The 14,107-nt window shown below is 43.4% G+C and overlaps 1 protein-coding gene across 3 annotated transcripts in view; it reads right to left on the reverse strand.

Annotated features, from left to right (window-relative positions):
* oxr1a (oxidation resistance 1a) overlaps positions 1-14,107 on the reverse strand; it is a 761,132-nt gene that overhangs the window by 12,177 nt on the left and 734,848 nt on the right. For 2 of the 3 annotated variants that reach the window (XM_068032288.1, XM_068032289.1), the window contains 2 exons: positions 4,027-4,107; positions 2,786-2,911 (listed from right to left, as the gene is read on the reverse strand). In XM_068032288.1, the coding sequence (XP_067888389.1) occupies positions 2,786-2,911; positions 4,027-4,107 (207 nt within the window). The remainder of the gene's footprint in view (positions 1-2,785; positions 2,912-4,026; positions 4,108-14,107) is intronic. The other variant, XM_068032290.1, reaches the window with a different exon arrangement.

The raw sequence follows: 14,107 nt of genomic DNA on the forward strand, positions 1-14,107 counted from the left end.
TGCCAGAGAACTGACAGACCAATTAGCTTAACGCTGATGGTAGTAAAGATTATGGAATCTTTGCTCAAAGATACATAAAGCAACTAGAAACCAAAAAAAAAAAAAACAGTATGTATCCAAAAAAGGGCCCAACCTTATTAAGTTCTTTAAAGAACAACAGAAAGGGTAGGTAACATTAATGCAGTAGATGTCATACACTTGGGTTTTCAAAGGCTTCATTAAGATAGTAGACTCAGGACAAAAGGTCAGAGAACATGGAGTCAGGGGACAAGTATCAGAATGGACAGCAATCTGGTACAAAAAAGCAAGTACGGATTAAAGATATTTTGGAATGGCGTGGTGTTTTGTAGCGATTGGTGCTGGGACTACTGCTGTTCAGCATTAACAAATTTGGATCAGAAGTATAATTTCAAAATTTACAGATGACACCAAATTGGAGGGTATAGTTAATACTAAGGAAGACTGAGGCAAAATACAAGGTGACTTGCAGAATAGGTGGGTAAATTGTTAAAGAATTTCAACTTGGTGATCCTGCCTGACCTCTTCAAGACACATCTTTTGTTTCTTTACATGTCCCATCACCACTCCCTTTGGCCTTGCACCATGAAGCCGTGTTATTTTATCTCTCCTGCCCTCCACCCTACCACACACCTGCCCTTTTGATCTTTTTCCTACCTTCCTCCCTTTACTTGCTCAAAATCTATTACATCAAACTTTTTCCAGTTCTGTTGAAAGGTCAGACCTGAAACATCAACATTGATTCTCTCTCCCCACAGATGCTGCCAGGCCTCCTGAGTATTTCCAGCACCTAGTTTTTATTTCAGATGTCATCCACGCTTTGGCATTGGTTTCATAATCAACTGGTTAGATTAAAGTTTTTAAAATCATTGTAGGGTTTTAGTCTTTCCTATTATGAGAACTTGCAGCTTATCTGTTCCCATACGTTGAGGGCGAGATGAAGGTCTTTGTGTTGGCTACCCCCAGTACACTGTTGTCTCCTGATGCAATAGGTTTTGTCTGGTATGCACTTAAAAATAAAATCTTTAACCATCTTAATAAACGTTGCGATCAATTGTGATGGTGGGATTTTGGGAGTTTTTCATTACACCATATGGCTAAGTTTCTTCATATCTTGCAGTTTAAAAAAAATTCTGTGGCACATATGTTCTTTCATTCAACAAATTACCAGCAGCAGCATTGGGTGTTGTGCTTCACGGAGCTCATGTGGCAGAATTGTTTTCCTCGTTTTTTTCACTATCAATTACTTTGATGGGCACAAGCATAATCATATGACATATCATTGACTATTGACCTGGACTTGGGCATAATTGTAATCTTTGCAGATAACACAAAACTCAGAAAATCTAACAGTGAGGAAGACAGAAGTAGACTTCAGTAGGACGCAGACTGGCGAAATGTGCAGACAGATGCAATTTAATGCATAGAAGTGCGAAGTGATGGATTATGAAAGGAAGCATGAGGAGAAACAACAAACTAAAAAGGGTACAATTTTAAAGGGGCTGCAGGAACAGTGACCTGGGGCTGCCTGTCCACAAATCTTTGAAGTAGCAGGCAGCTCTGTATAAAGCTCTTGGCTTACAAAAGGAGTTCATAAATCTTGCATAATATGAATGCAGATGAGCAGGCTACTGCAGCACTGGCAGATCAAGGTATCATCTCAGTAATCTTGAAAAGGCTTTATAAACAGAAGCAGGGAGTATAAAACAAGGAAATGTTAGCACTGCAGCCTCACAGCTCCAGGGACCCGGGTTCGATTCTGGGTACTGCCTGTGTGGAGTTTGCAAGTTCTCCCTGTGACCGCATGGGTTTTCGCCAGGTGCTCCGGTTTCCTCCCACAGCCAAAGACTTGCAGGTGATAGGTAAATTGGCCATTGTAAATTGCCCCTAGTGTAGGTAGGTAGGTGGTAGGGAATATGGGATTACTGGAGGGTTAGCATAAATGGGTGGTTGTTGGTCTGCACAGACTCTGTGGGCCGAAGGGCCTGTTTCAGTGCTGTATCTCTAAATAAATAAATAAAAAATGTAGGTTAGGCCCCAGCTGGAATACTGTACCTAATTACACAAACATACAAATTAGAAGCAGAAGTAGGCCATTCGACCCCTCTAGCCTGCTCCACCATTCTATAAGATCATGGCTGATCGGTTTTTCTCTCAAATTCCACACTCCCATCTACTCCCGATAACCTTTGATTCCTTTGCCTAAGAATCTATCTACCTCCGCCTCCATCACCTTCTCAGGCAGAATGTTCCAAAGTCGCACAACCCTCAGAAAAAAATTCTCCTCATCTCTGTCCAAGGGTGACCCCTAATTTTAAAACAGTGCCCCCTAGTTCTGGACGCACCCACAAGAGGAAACATCCTTTCCACATCCACCTTGTCAAGACCGTTCAGGATCTTAAATACTTCAATCAAGTCTCCCTTCACTTTTCTAAACTCCAGTGAAAACAAGCCCAGTCTATCCAACCTTTCCTCACAAGACAACCCGCTCATTCCAGATATAATCCAGTAAACCTCCTCTGAACCGCCTCCAATGCATTTACGTCCTTCCTTTCATAAGGAGACCAAAACTGCAGAGTATTCGAGATGTGGTCTCACCAATGCCCTGTATAACTGAAGCATAACATCCTTATTTTTATTTTCAATTCTTAGCGTAATAAAGGATAGCATTCTATCAGCCTTCTTTATTACTTGCTGTACCTGCATACTAACTTTTTGTGGCTCATGCGCTAGAACACACTGACCTTACGGTCTGAGAAATAATTACCTTCTCAATTTGATCCGTTTGGAGCAGGTCACTTTTTTCACTCAGGTTTGGCCGAAATGTTTCAGGCTCCAAGTCAGGCTTTGTAGTTGTAGTTTGTCTCAAACTGGTTTCTTCTCGTGTTGTTATCTAAAAGTAGGGATAATATTAAACAACCACAACTCTCTACCAGTTGTCTGTTGTAACTAACATTGAAAAAAAGATCTATGATCTCACACAACAGACAGCATGTCCAAATTACAACTAATCCCAGAATATTTCAGGCTTCACAAGTCAAATACAGCACTGTCTTTTAAAAATTAAAATAAACTCAAAAGCCCAGTTTCTGTATTTTTACTCATTCCAAAAAAAAACATGGACATTACTACAAAAATGGCATCCTCAATTTTTCAAGGCTAATTTAATAAGGCTTTGGCAGCAGATTTGTCCTAACTGTACAGTACAAGGAAGACGGGCAACTACAGGTCAAAATTCTTAAAGTGACAGATTCTGATCAAAGAAATCTGTACATTAGCTCACTGCAGTTTGAATTGGAAAACACTGGCACATAAAAAAATACATAACTTTAAGGGGAAGTGATCATCCTTTCTTAATTTTCCTGCTGTGAACTAATCCAAGAGCTTTAAATTATCAATTCTGCATTGTAATTTTAACATCGCTGCCGTTAACAATGTATAGTGCAGGATCAGTATTGCTACTGGCAAGCTGGGATGCACATAATTCAACAACAGACTGTTACTATTGGAGACTCTGATGAAAGTTGAGAAGAATGCAGGCAATTTGAGAGAATTTATTGGAAATACACTAAATGAAGATGAGGCACAATCATACACTCTGCTTAACTTCTGCATTCTCAGCAAAACTTTCCTCTACATCAAATTGCACACAAATTCTGCAGTAAAACAAATGAGAAACTACTCATTGTCACAATGGTCATGTGATAACGAGCACAGTTTGTGTGTAAATTACTGAGGTATGGAGGGCAGAAAATTCCTAATCTTCCCCCATCCCATAATTAACTCCCCTTCATGCAATAGGTTTCATTTAGCCAACTACTACACACTACTGCACCGCAAGTGTATCCAAAAATAAGGAATTTTTTTTGCTAGGCTTTGGTAAAGTGTTACTGCTGAGGCAAACACAATGTGGGTGTGTTTGCCACTGATAGAATTGGGATGCACGCAGCCACATCTGCTCTAGCTCTTTGGGCAAAAGTATAATGGGTTTAACTACAGATGGGGCACCTTGAGACGTCTGCAAAGCTTGCGCAGTTCTTCAGCATTAAGAGCATCGATCCTGCGATGGTACTCAGTCACTGATACTACCTGAATACAGAACAGGAAGAAAATAATTCCACTATAATTTTAAAAAGGAAGATATACAGGTGAAGAGGAAGGACAGCAAACAGGAATACAAAATCTGGAAGTGGACTTGAAAGAAATAAAAGGTAGCTATGGGGTTATGAGAGGGGTGGGTGAAGGAAGAGAATGGGTAAGGGTAGTATACTTTTTTTGGACATTTGACAACCCACATGGTACCTGAAATCAAATAATTTACTCAAGTCCAAGTGCTTTTGAATAATGAAATACTTGCAGTGCAACAATCTCTTAACAATGACCCATGTACTACATTCAGATTACGGCAATTTGCACACATCAGTTCTGCAATTATAATTGCACTATCTGAAGAATAATGCACAATTCTCTGCAGAGAGCTGTCCAGATGACCCATGTATAATCGATTACTGACATAACAGACATATATAAATATGATCACATACAGATCATTTTTATGCAATTACTTTCTAGAAATGGACTATCTTTGAACTTCTGCTCTCATAAAAAAGTAAAAATGTTAGTGCCAGAAATGGAACATATTTGGAAACTTTAACACAAAATTCATGGACAGTCAGATGCAGAGTAAAGCTCTTTCTACTTTGTATTATTTATTTTTATTTATTTAGAGATACAGCACTGAAACAGGCCCTGCGGCCCACCGAGTCTGTGCCGACCATCAACCACCCATTTATACTAATCCTACACTAATTCCATATTCCTACCAGCACATCCCCACCTGTCCCTATATTTCCCTACCACCTACCTATACTCAGGGCAATTTATAATGGCCAATTTACCTATCAACCTAATGCAATTATGATTGCATTTTGGTCTGAGTACCAAAATCTTTTCGTAGCTCTTGTTGTTCTTTCTTCATTACACCAAACAATCCATCTACATAAATCCTGAGCAAGATTAATTTAGTACCAGCTGGAAATTCTCTGGACAGTTTTGTGCAGAAGGCTGTCTCCCCCTCCACCCAAATAGTAAGTGGACTCAGACTACACAACTGTCGTTGATAGTTCCTTTCAAAGCTAGCAAAGATAATATTCACCCCATTAGTCTCATGTGAGCTGGGACCACATTTTCCATATGCTAGCCTACTGTGACACCCAATTCCTATTCCCTAAAAGCCCCTAACGTTATTGTAATTGCATAATACCTAGATATTCTTGCATTTTATACATGTCAATCACTTCGTTTATGCAACAGTTAATAGGCAGATTTTCTCCCTGCTGCTTTGGCAGGTATTGCCATCATGCTACAGCATTTAAATTAGAATGCATTTAATTAAATTTACTCCAACAAATTATATTTTAGACAATATATTAAACATGACAACTTTAATTATGTAGTTACATAAATTATGCGTATGTACTTTCAAGGGATATTCTAATAAAGCTACCTGCGTACAAGAACAAGGAGAAGTCATATGGTCCCCTCAAGTCTGTTCTGCCCTTGAATACCATCATGGCTGATCTGATCTTGGTCTCAACTTCACTTTCCTGTCTGTTCCCCATAATCCTAGACTCCTCTGTAGTTCAAAACTCTGACTGTATTCAAGGATGAGATAGATACTGACTCAGTCTCCACAGCTTTGAGGTACAGCATTCCAAAGATTCATGACCATTAGAGAAGGAATTCCTCCTCATCTCAGTCTTAAATGGGTGGCCCTTTATTCTGAAACTACATTCAGAAGTAAAATGTGACAGGAGTCAATAAAGGTACAAACGTTAAGGGATAATGGAGACAGTTATCAATTTGCTTAACACGACTGAAGTGAGGTCAGTAGACATTTCACCATGTTGTTTCGGGCCTCCATGTAGTTAGCTAGACTTCTGTTAATAACTTCTCCCCTGTTAACAGCTTTATGCAGCAACGTGACAATAAAGTTTACCTGTTTTATATTAAAACTGTAGTCCTTCACTTTCATTTTAAAATGCAACTGTGAAAAACCAACAGTATCTAATCATAATCCTCCAAACGATACTATTGTGGTAATGTTACTGGACTGGTGATCAGGAGGCCCAGACTAACGCTTCAGGGCCATGCGTGCAAATTCCACTTTGGCAGCTCCTCTCAACAACAATGATCATAAAACCATTGTCAACTGTTGTAAAAACCCATCTTGGCTCACTAATGTCCTTTAGGGAAGGAAATCTGCTGTCCTGACCTGGTTTGGCCTACATGTGACTCCAGACCTACAGCAATGTAGCTGAATGGAAATGGTCTAGTAAGCCACTCAATTGTATCAAACTGCTACAGAAAGTTGAAAAAAACCGGGTGGACCACGCGGCATAGAACTAAGCACCAGAAATGACAAAGGCATACTCCGCCGAGTCAATCCTGCCAATATCTCCTCACCAACACCTGGGGACGTCTGCCAAAATTGAGAGAGCTGTCCCACAGATTAGTCAAGCAACAGTCTAACAATCCTACTCATCAAATCATACCTTACAGTTAATGTCCCAGACTCCTTTATCACCATCCCCACTGGCAGGGACATAGGAACAGAAACATAGGAGCAAGAGTAAGCCATTTAGCCTGCTCTGCCATTCAATACGATCATGGCTGACCATCCAATTCAATGCCCTTGTCCTACACTATCCTCATATCCCTTTATGTCATTTTTATTTAGAAATCTGTCAATCTCTGCTTTAAACATACTCAATGACTGAACTTCCACAGCCCTCTGGGATAGAGAATTCCAAAGATCCACAACTCTGAGTAAAGAAATTTCTCCTCATCTCTGTCCTAAGTGGCTTCCCCCTTATTTTGAAATTGTGTTCCCTGGTTCCAGACTCCCAACCAGGGGAAACATCTTACCTGCATCCACCTTGTCTATCCCTTTAAATATTCTGTTGGTTTCAATTAGATCACCTCTCACTCTTCGAAACTCTGGAAAATACATGCCCAGTTTCCCCAATCTCTCTTCATAGGACAGTCTCGCCATCCCAGGAATAAGCCTGGTGAACCTTCGTTACACTCCCTCTACGGCAATAATATCCTTCCTAAGGTAAGGGGACCAAAACTGCACACATTACTCCAGGTGCGGTCTAACCAAGGTTCTATACAACTGAAGCAAGACTTCACTACTGCACTCAAACCTTGTGATAAAGGCTAACATACCATTAGCCTTCCTAATTGCTTGCTGCACCTGCATGTTAGCTTTCAGAGACTTATGGACGAGGACACCCAGGTCCCTTTGTACATCTACACTTTCTAATCTCTTACCATTTAAGAAATAGTCTGCACATCTATTCCCCCTCTCAAAGTGGATACCTCACATTTTTCCACACTATATTCCATCTGCCACGTTCTTGCCCATTCACTAAGTCTGTCCAAATCCCCTTGAAACCGCTTTGCACCTTCCTCACAACACATTCCCATTTTGTTCTGTGTCATCTGCAAGCTTGGAAATATTACATTTGGTCCCCACATCCCAATCATTGATATATATTGTGAACAGCAGGAGCCCCAAGTACTGATCCTTGCAGTACCCCACTAAACACAGTCTGCCAACGCGAGAATGACCCATTTATTCCTACTCTGTTTTTTGCCTGTTAAGCGGATGGCGTGGCATATTGGTAATGTCACTATTCTAGTCATCCAGAGCCCAGGCTAATGCTCTGGGGTCATGGGTTCGAATCCCACCACAGCAGATTGCGAAATTTGAATTTGATTAATACAGAATTTAAAGTTAGTCTAATGGTGACCATGAAACCACTCTTAATCGTTGTAAAAATCCATCCAGTTCACTTTCGTCCTTAAGGAAGGAAATATGCCGTCCTTACCTGGTCTGGCCGACACAGAATCATAGAAAGTTTACGGCACAGAAACAGGCCACATGGCCCATCGCGTCTATGCCGGCCGAAAAATGATCCACCCAGTGTAATCCACCTTCCAGCATTTGGTTTGCAGCCAGATTACGGCACTTGAGGTGCATATCCAAACTTCTTTTGAATGAGTCGAGGGTTCTTGCCTCAACTACCCTTTTAGGCAGTGAGTTCCAGACCCCCACTCCCCTCTGGGTGAAAAAGATTTTCCTCATCTCCCCTCTAATCTTTCTACCAATCACTTTAAATCTATGCCCCCTAGTCACTGACCTCTCTGCTAAGATAAATAGGCCCTTCACCTCCACTCTATCCAGGCCCCTCAAAATTTTGTACATTTAAATCAGATCTCCCCTCAGCCTTCTCTGTTCCAAGGAGAACAACCCCAGCCTATCCAATTTTTCCTCACAGCTACACTTTTCCAAGTCCTGGCAACATCCATGTAAATCTCCTCTGCACCCTTTCTAGTGCAATTACATCCTTTCTGGAATGAGGTGACATGAACTGCACACAGCACGCAAGTTGTGGCCTAACCAATGATTTATACAGTTCTAGTATAACCTCCCTGTTCTTATATTCTATACCTCGGCTAATAAAGGAAAAGGATTCCATACATTTTTAACCACCTTATCGACCTGTCCTGCCACCTTCAGCGATCTGTGGACCCTTACTCCAAGGTCGCTCACTTCTACACTTCTCGGTATTTTACCATTAATTGTGTATTCCTTTGGCCTTGTTTGACCTCCTCAAATGCATCACTTCACACTTCTGGTTGAATTCCATTTGCTACTTTTCTGCCCATCTGACCAGACCATCAATATCTTCCTGCAGCCAACAGCTATCCTCCTTGCCATCTACCACACGGCCAATCTTTGTATCGTCGGCAAATTTCTTGACCATGCCCCCTACATTTACATCCAAATTGTTAATATATAACCACAAAAAGCAGGGGACCCAGTACTGAGCCCTGCGGAACGCCATTGGAAACAGCCCTCCAATCGCAAAAACATCGGTCAACAATTACCCTTTGTTTCCTGCCACGAGTCAATTTTGTATCTACCTTGCTACATCCCTAAATCCCATGGGATTTTTTTTTCAAACGTTTGCCATGTGGGACCTTTTCAAAAGCCTTGCTAAAATCCATGTAAACCACATAAACTACGTTACCCTCATCTATCTTCCTTGTTATTTCTTAAAAAAATTCAATTAAGCTGGTCAGACAAGATCTTCCCTTAACAAATCCTTCTGAGTGTCCTTGATTAATCTGTGCCTAAGTGACAGTTTACCCTATCTCTCAAAATTGATTCCAATAATTTGCCCACCACTGAGGTTAAACTGACTGGCCTGTAATTATTTGGTCTATCCCTCGCTCCCTTTTTAAACAGAGGTACAACATTTGCAGTCCTCCAATCCTCCTGTATCCAGTGAGGACTGGAAAATGATGGTCAGACCTTCTGCTATTTCCTCTCTTGCTTCTTTTAACAGCCTGGTGTACAATTCATCCAGCCCTGGTTATTTATCGACTTTCAAGGATGCTATTCCTACTGCCTCCAATTCACACCCCCCCCACCGACATCCTGAAGGTGGGGCCCCCTTCTGATGGGTACAGTTCCAAGCGCAGCTGGCAACTGTCAACCCCCTCCTGTACATTGCCTGAAGGGCCATTCCCCACCTTGAGTGCAGAAAGCCAGTCACTCTGAGCTGAACCATATTAGCCAGGGCTAAACTCCGAGCATGTGGCTTATCTTTATTTTATTTATCTTTTATTCCCTAAGTAGGTGCCAGCCCGTCGATGTGTTAAAATTAGGCTTTTGTCAGTCCTCCTTCACTTGCATGGGAAATCCCCAGGGCAGTATCGGGTGTGCCAGGGTCTCTGCCCATTTTCCTTTGTCTTTGTGCCTGGGGACTGAGCCTTTCCTGAATCTGTACTTCTAAAGGACTAATTATTTCTCTGCTGTGGCCCAGGCAATAGACAGAAGAAAAGAACTTGCATTTCTATGGCGCCGATCACAACGTCAGGATGTCCCAAAACGCGTAACAGCCATTAAAGTACTTTTGAAGTGCAGTCACTGTTGTAACATAGGAAAATGTGGCAACTAATTTGCACACAGCAAGATCCCTCAAACAGCCATGTGACGCAGCAACTACAGGGCAGTCAGTTCAACCTCAGTGGTGGGAACCTACATGCCAAAGACTTGCAGGTTGATTGGCAATTTATAATGGCCAATTAACCTTAGTATAGGTAGGTGGTAGGGAAATATGGGGATAGGTGGGAAGGTGGTAGGAATATGGGATTAGTGTAGGATTAGTATGGATGGGTGGTTGATGGTCGGCACAGACTCGGTGGGCCGAAGGGCCTGTTTCAGTGCTGTATCTCTAAACTAAACTAATCCCATTCATACTTCCTCTCTCCCAATGTTTGTCACATCCAAAACTTCACACCCCTCTTCCGTAACTACAATATCTGCATTATCCCCCTCTTTTGTGAAGACAGACATCAAGTATTCATTAAGAACAATACCAACATCTTCTGCTCCTACACAGAGGTTACCTTTTTGGTCTTTCATGGGCCCGACTCTTGCCTTAGTTATCCTCTTGCTCTTAATGTGATTCCAGACCCACAGCAATGTGGTTGACTATTTAAAAAAAAAACCTTTGAAATGGTCTAGCAAGCCACTCAGTTCAAAGGCAATTAGGGACGGGCAATAAGTGTGGCCTCACCAGTGACAGCCACATCCCACAACCGAATAAAAAAAAAAATCCTTAAGCCATGCCAGTATATTACCTCATGGCCCTCCTGCCTTGGGCGCTATGGCGTTGGAAGGATGAATGAGAACGGGCAGAGACTGCTTGAGTTGTGTACCCATCATAACCTCTGCATCACCAACTCGTTCTTTCACACAAAACCCGGTCATCAGGTTTCATGGAGGCACCAAGATCGCGTCGTTGGCACCAGCTAGACCTCACTGTCACAAGGCGAGCCGCCTTAAACAGTGTTCAAATCACACGCAGCTTCCACAGTGCGGACTGCGACACCGACCACTCCCTGGTGTGCAGCAAGGTTAGACTCAGACCAAAGAAGTTGCATCATTCCAAGCAGAAGGGCCACCCGCGCATCAACATGAGCAGAATTTCTCACCCACAGCTGTAACAAGTGAATTTAGAAATTTTTGTAACAGCCCTTCAAAACACTCCCACAGGGGATGCTGAGACCAAGTGGGCCCACATCAGAGACGCCATCTATGAGTCAGCTTTGACCATCTACGACAAAAGTGCGAAGAGAAATGCAGACTGGTTTCAATCTCACTTTGAAGAGCTAGAACCTGTCAAAGCCGCTAAGCGCATTGCACTGTTGAACTACAAGAAAGCCCCCAGCGATTTAACATCCGCAGCACTTAAAGCAGCCAGAAGCACTGCACAAAGAACAGCCAGGCGCTGCGCAAACAACTACTGGCAACACCTATGCAGTCATATTCAGCTGGCCTCAGACACCGGAAACATCAGAGGAATGTATGATGGCATGAAGAGAGCTCTTGGGCCAACCATCAAGAAGATTGCCCCTTCAAATCTAAATCAGGGGACATAATCACTGACCAACGCAAACAAATGGACCGCTGGGTTGAGCACTACCTAGAACTGTACTCCAGGGAGAATGTTGTCACTGAGACTGCCCTCAATGCAGCCCAGCCTCTACCAGTCATGGATGAGCTGGACATACAGCCAACCAAATCAGAACTCAGTGATGCCATTGATTCTCTTCTTCTTCTTCTTCTTTGGCCTCCTTGTCTCGAGAGACAATGGGTAAGCGACTGGAGGTGGTCAGTGGTTTGTGAAGCAGCACCTTCCGTGTTGTTTCAGTCGCTGTGAGGCAACTATGGAGTGACCTCTCCATGGCGCATGCCTGGGCAAATTTATGGAGGTTGAGAGTTGCCCAGTCGTCAAAACCCCCCTCTCGGCCTTTCTCTAGCCAGCGGAAAAGCCCCTGGGAAGGACAGCATTACCCCTGAAATAATCAAGAGTGCCAAGCCTGCTATACTCTCAGCACTACATGAACTGCTATGCCTGTGCTGGGACGAGGGAGCAGTACCCCAGGACATGCGCGATGCCAATATAATCACACTCTATAAAAACAAAGGTGACTGGACTGCAACAACTACCGTGGAATCTCCCTGCTCAGCATAGTGGGGAAAGTCTTTGCACGAGTCGCTCTAAACAGGCTCCAGAAGCTGGCCGAGCGCATCTACCCTGAGGCACAGTGTGGCTTTCGTGCAGAGAGATCGACCATTGACATGCTGTTCTCCCTTCGTCAGATACAGGAGAAATGCCGTGAACAACAGATGCCCCTCGACATTGCTTTCATTGATCACACCAAAGCCTTTGACCTCGTCAGCAGACGTGGTCTCTTCAGACGACTAGAAAAGATTGGATGTCCACCAAAGCTACTAAGTATCATCACCTCATTCCATGACAATATGAAAGGCACAATTCAACATGGTGGCTCATCAGACCCCTTTCCTATCCCGAGTGGCGTGAAACAGGGCTGTGTTCTCGCACCCACACTTTTTGGGATTTTCTTCTCCCTGCTGCTTTCACATGCGTTCAAGTCTTCAGAAGAAGGAATTTTCCTCCACACAAGATCAGGGGGCAGGTTGTTCAACCTTGCCCGTCTAAGAGCGAAGTCCAAAGTACGGAAAGTCCTCATCAGAGAACTCCTCTTTGCTGACGATGCTGCTTTAGCATCTCACACTGAAGAGCGCCTGCAGAGTCTCATCGACAGGTTTGCGGCTGCCTGCAATGAATTTGGCCTAACCATCAGCCTCAAGAAAACGAACATCATGGGGCAGGACGTCAGAAATGCTCCATCCATCAATATTGGCGACTACGCTCTGGAAGTGGTTCAAGAGTTCACCTACCTAGGCTCAACTATCACCAATAACCTGTCTCTAGATGCAGAAATCAACAAGCGCATGGGTAAGGCTTCCACTGCTATGTCCAGACTGGCCAAAAGAGTGTGGGAAAATGGCGCACTGACATGGAACACAAAAGTCCGAGTGTATCAGGCCTGTGTCCTCAGTACCTTGCTCTACGGCAGCGAGGCCTGGACAACGTATGCCAGCCAAGAGCGACGTCTCAATTCATTCCATCTGCGCTGCCTCCGGAGAATCCTTGGCATCAGGTGGCAGGACCGTATCTCCAACACAGAAGTCCTCGAGGCGGCCAACATCCCCAGCTTATACACACTACTGAGTCAGCGGCGCTTGAGATGGCTTGGCCATGTGAGCCGCATGGAAGATGGCAGGATCCCCAAAGTCACATTGTACAGTGAGCTCGCCACTGGTATCAGACCCACCGGCCGTCCATGTCTCCGCTTTAAAGACGTCTGCAAATGCGACATGAAATCCTGTGACATTGATCACAAGTCGTGGGAGTCAGTTGCCAACGTTCGCCAGAGCTGGCGAGCAGCCATAAAGATGGGGTTAAAGTGTGGCGAGTCGGAGAGACATAGTAGTTGGCAGGAAAAACGACAGAGGCGCAAGGGGAGAGCTAACTGTGTAACAGCCCCGACAAACAAATTTCTCTGCAGCACCTGTGGAAGAGCCTGTCACTCTAGAATTGGCCTTTATAGCCACTCCAGGCGCTGCTTCACAAACCACTGACCACCTCCAGGCGCTTATCCATTGTCTCTCGAGATAAGGAGGCCAAAGATGCTATTACCTCCTATCCCAGGTGCTTTAATTTTTGCTAACCAACCTCCTGTGGGAGACTCTATCAAAAGCCTTCCAAAAATCCAAGTATACTACGTCCAGACTCCCCTTTATCAATTCTGTTAGTAATATCCTCAAAAAACTCCAACAGGTTCGACAAACATGATTTCTCATTCATACATCCATGTTGACTATGCCCAGATTATTATCCAAGTGTCCATTTATCACATCCTTCAGAATAAATTATAGCCTTACATCAGTAGTAGGGAAAATGCTAACAGGTCTGTAGTTCCCCGTTTTCTATTTTCCTCTCTTCTTAAATAGTGGGCTGACATTTGCTAACTGCCAATCTGCAGGAATCTATAGAATTTTGGAAGATGATCACCAATACATCCACTGTCTCCATAGCTACCTCTTTCAACACTCGAATATCAAATATCAGGTCCTGGG

Source organism: Heterodontus francisci, chromosome 5 (genome assembly GCF_036365525.1).
Source record: "Heterodontus francisci isolate sHetFra1 chromosome 5, sHetFra1.hap1, whole genome shotgun sequence".
Taxonomy (NCBI): domain Eukaryota; kingdom Metazoa; phylum Chordata; class Chondrichthyes; order Heterodontiformes; family Heterodontidae; genus Heterodontus; species Heterodontus francisci.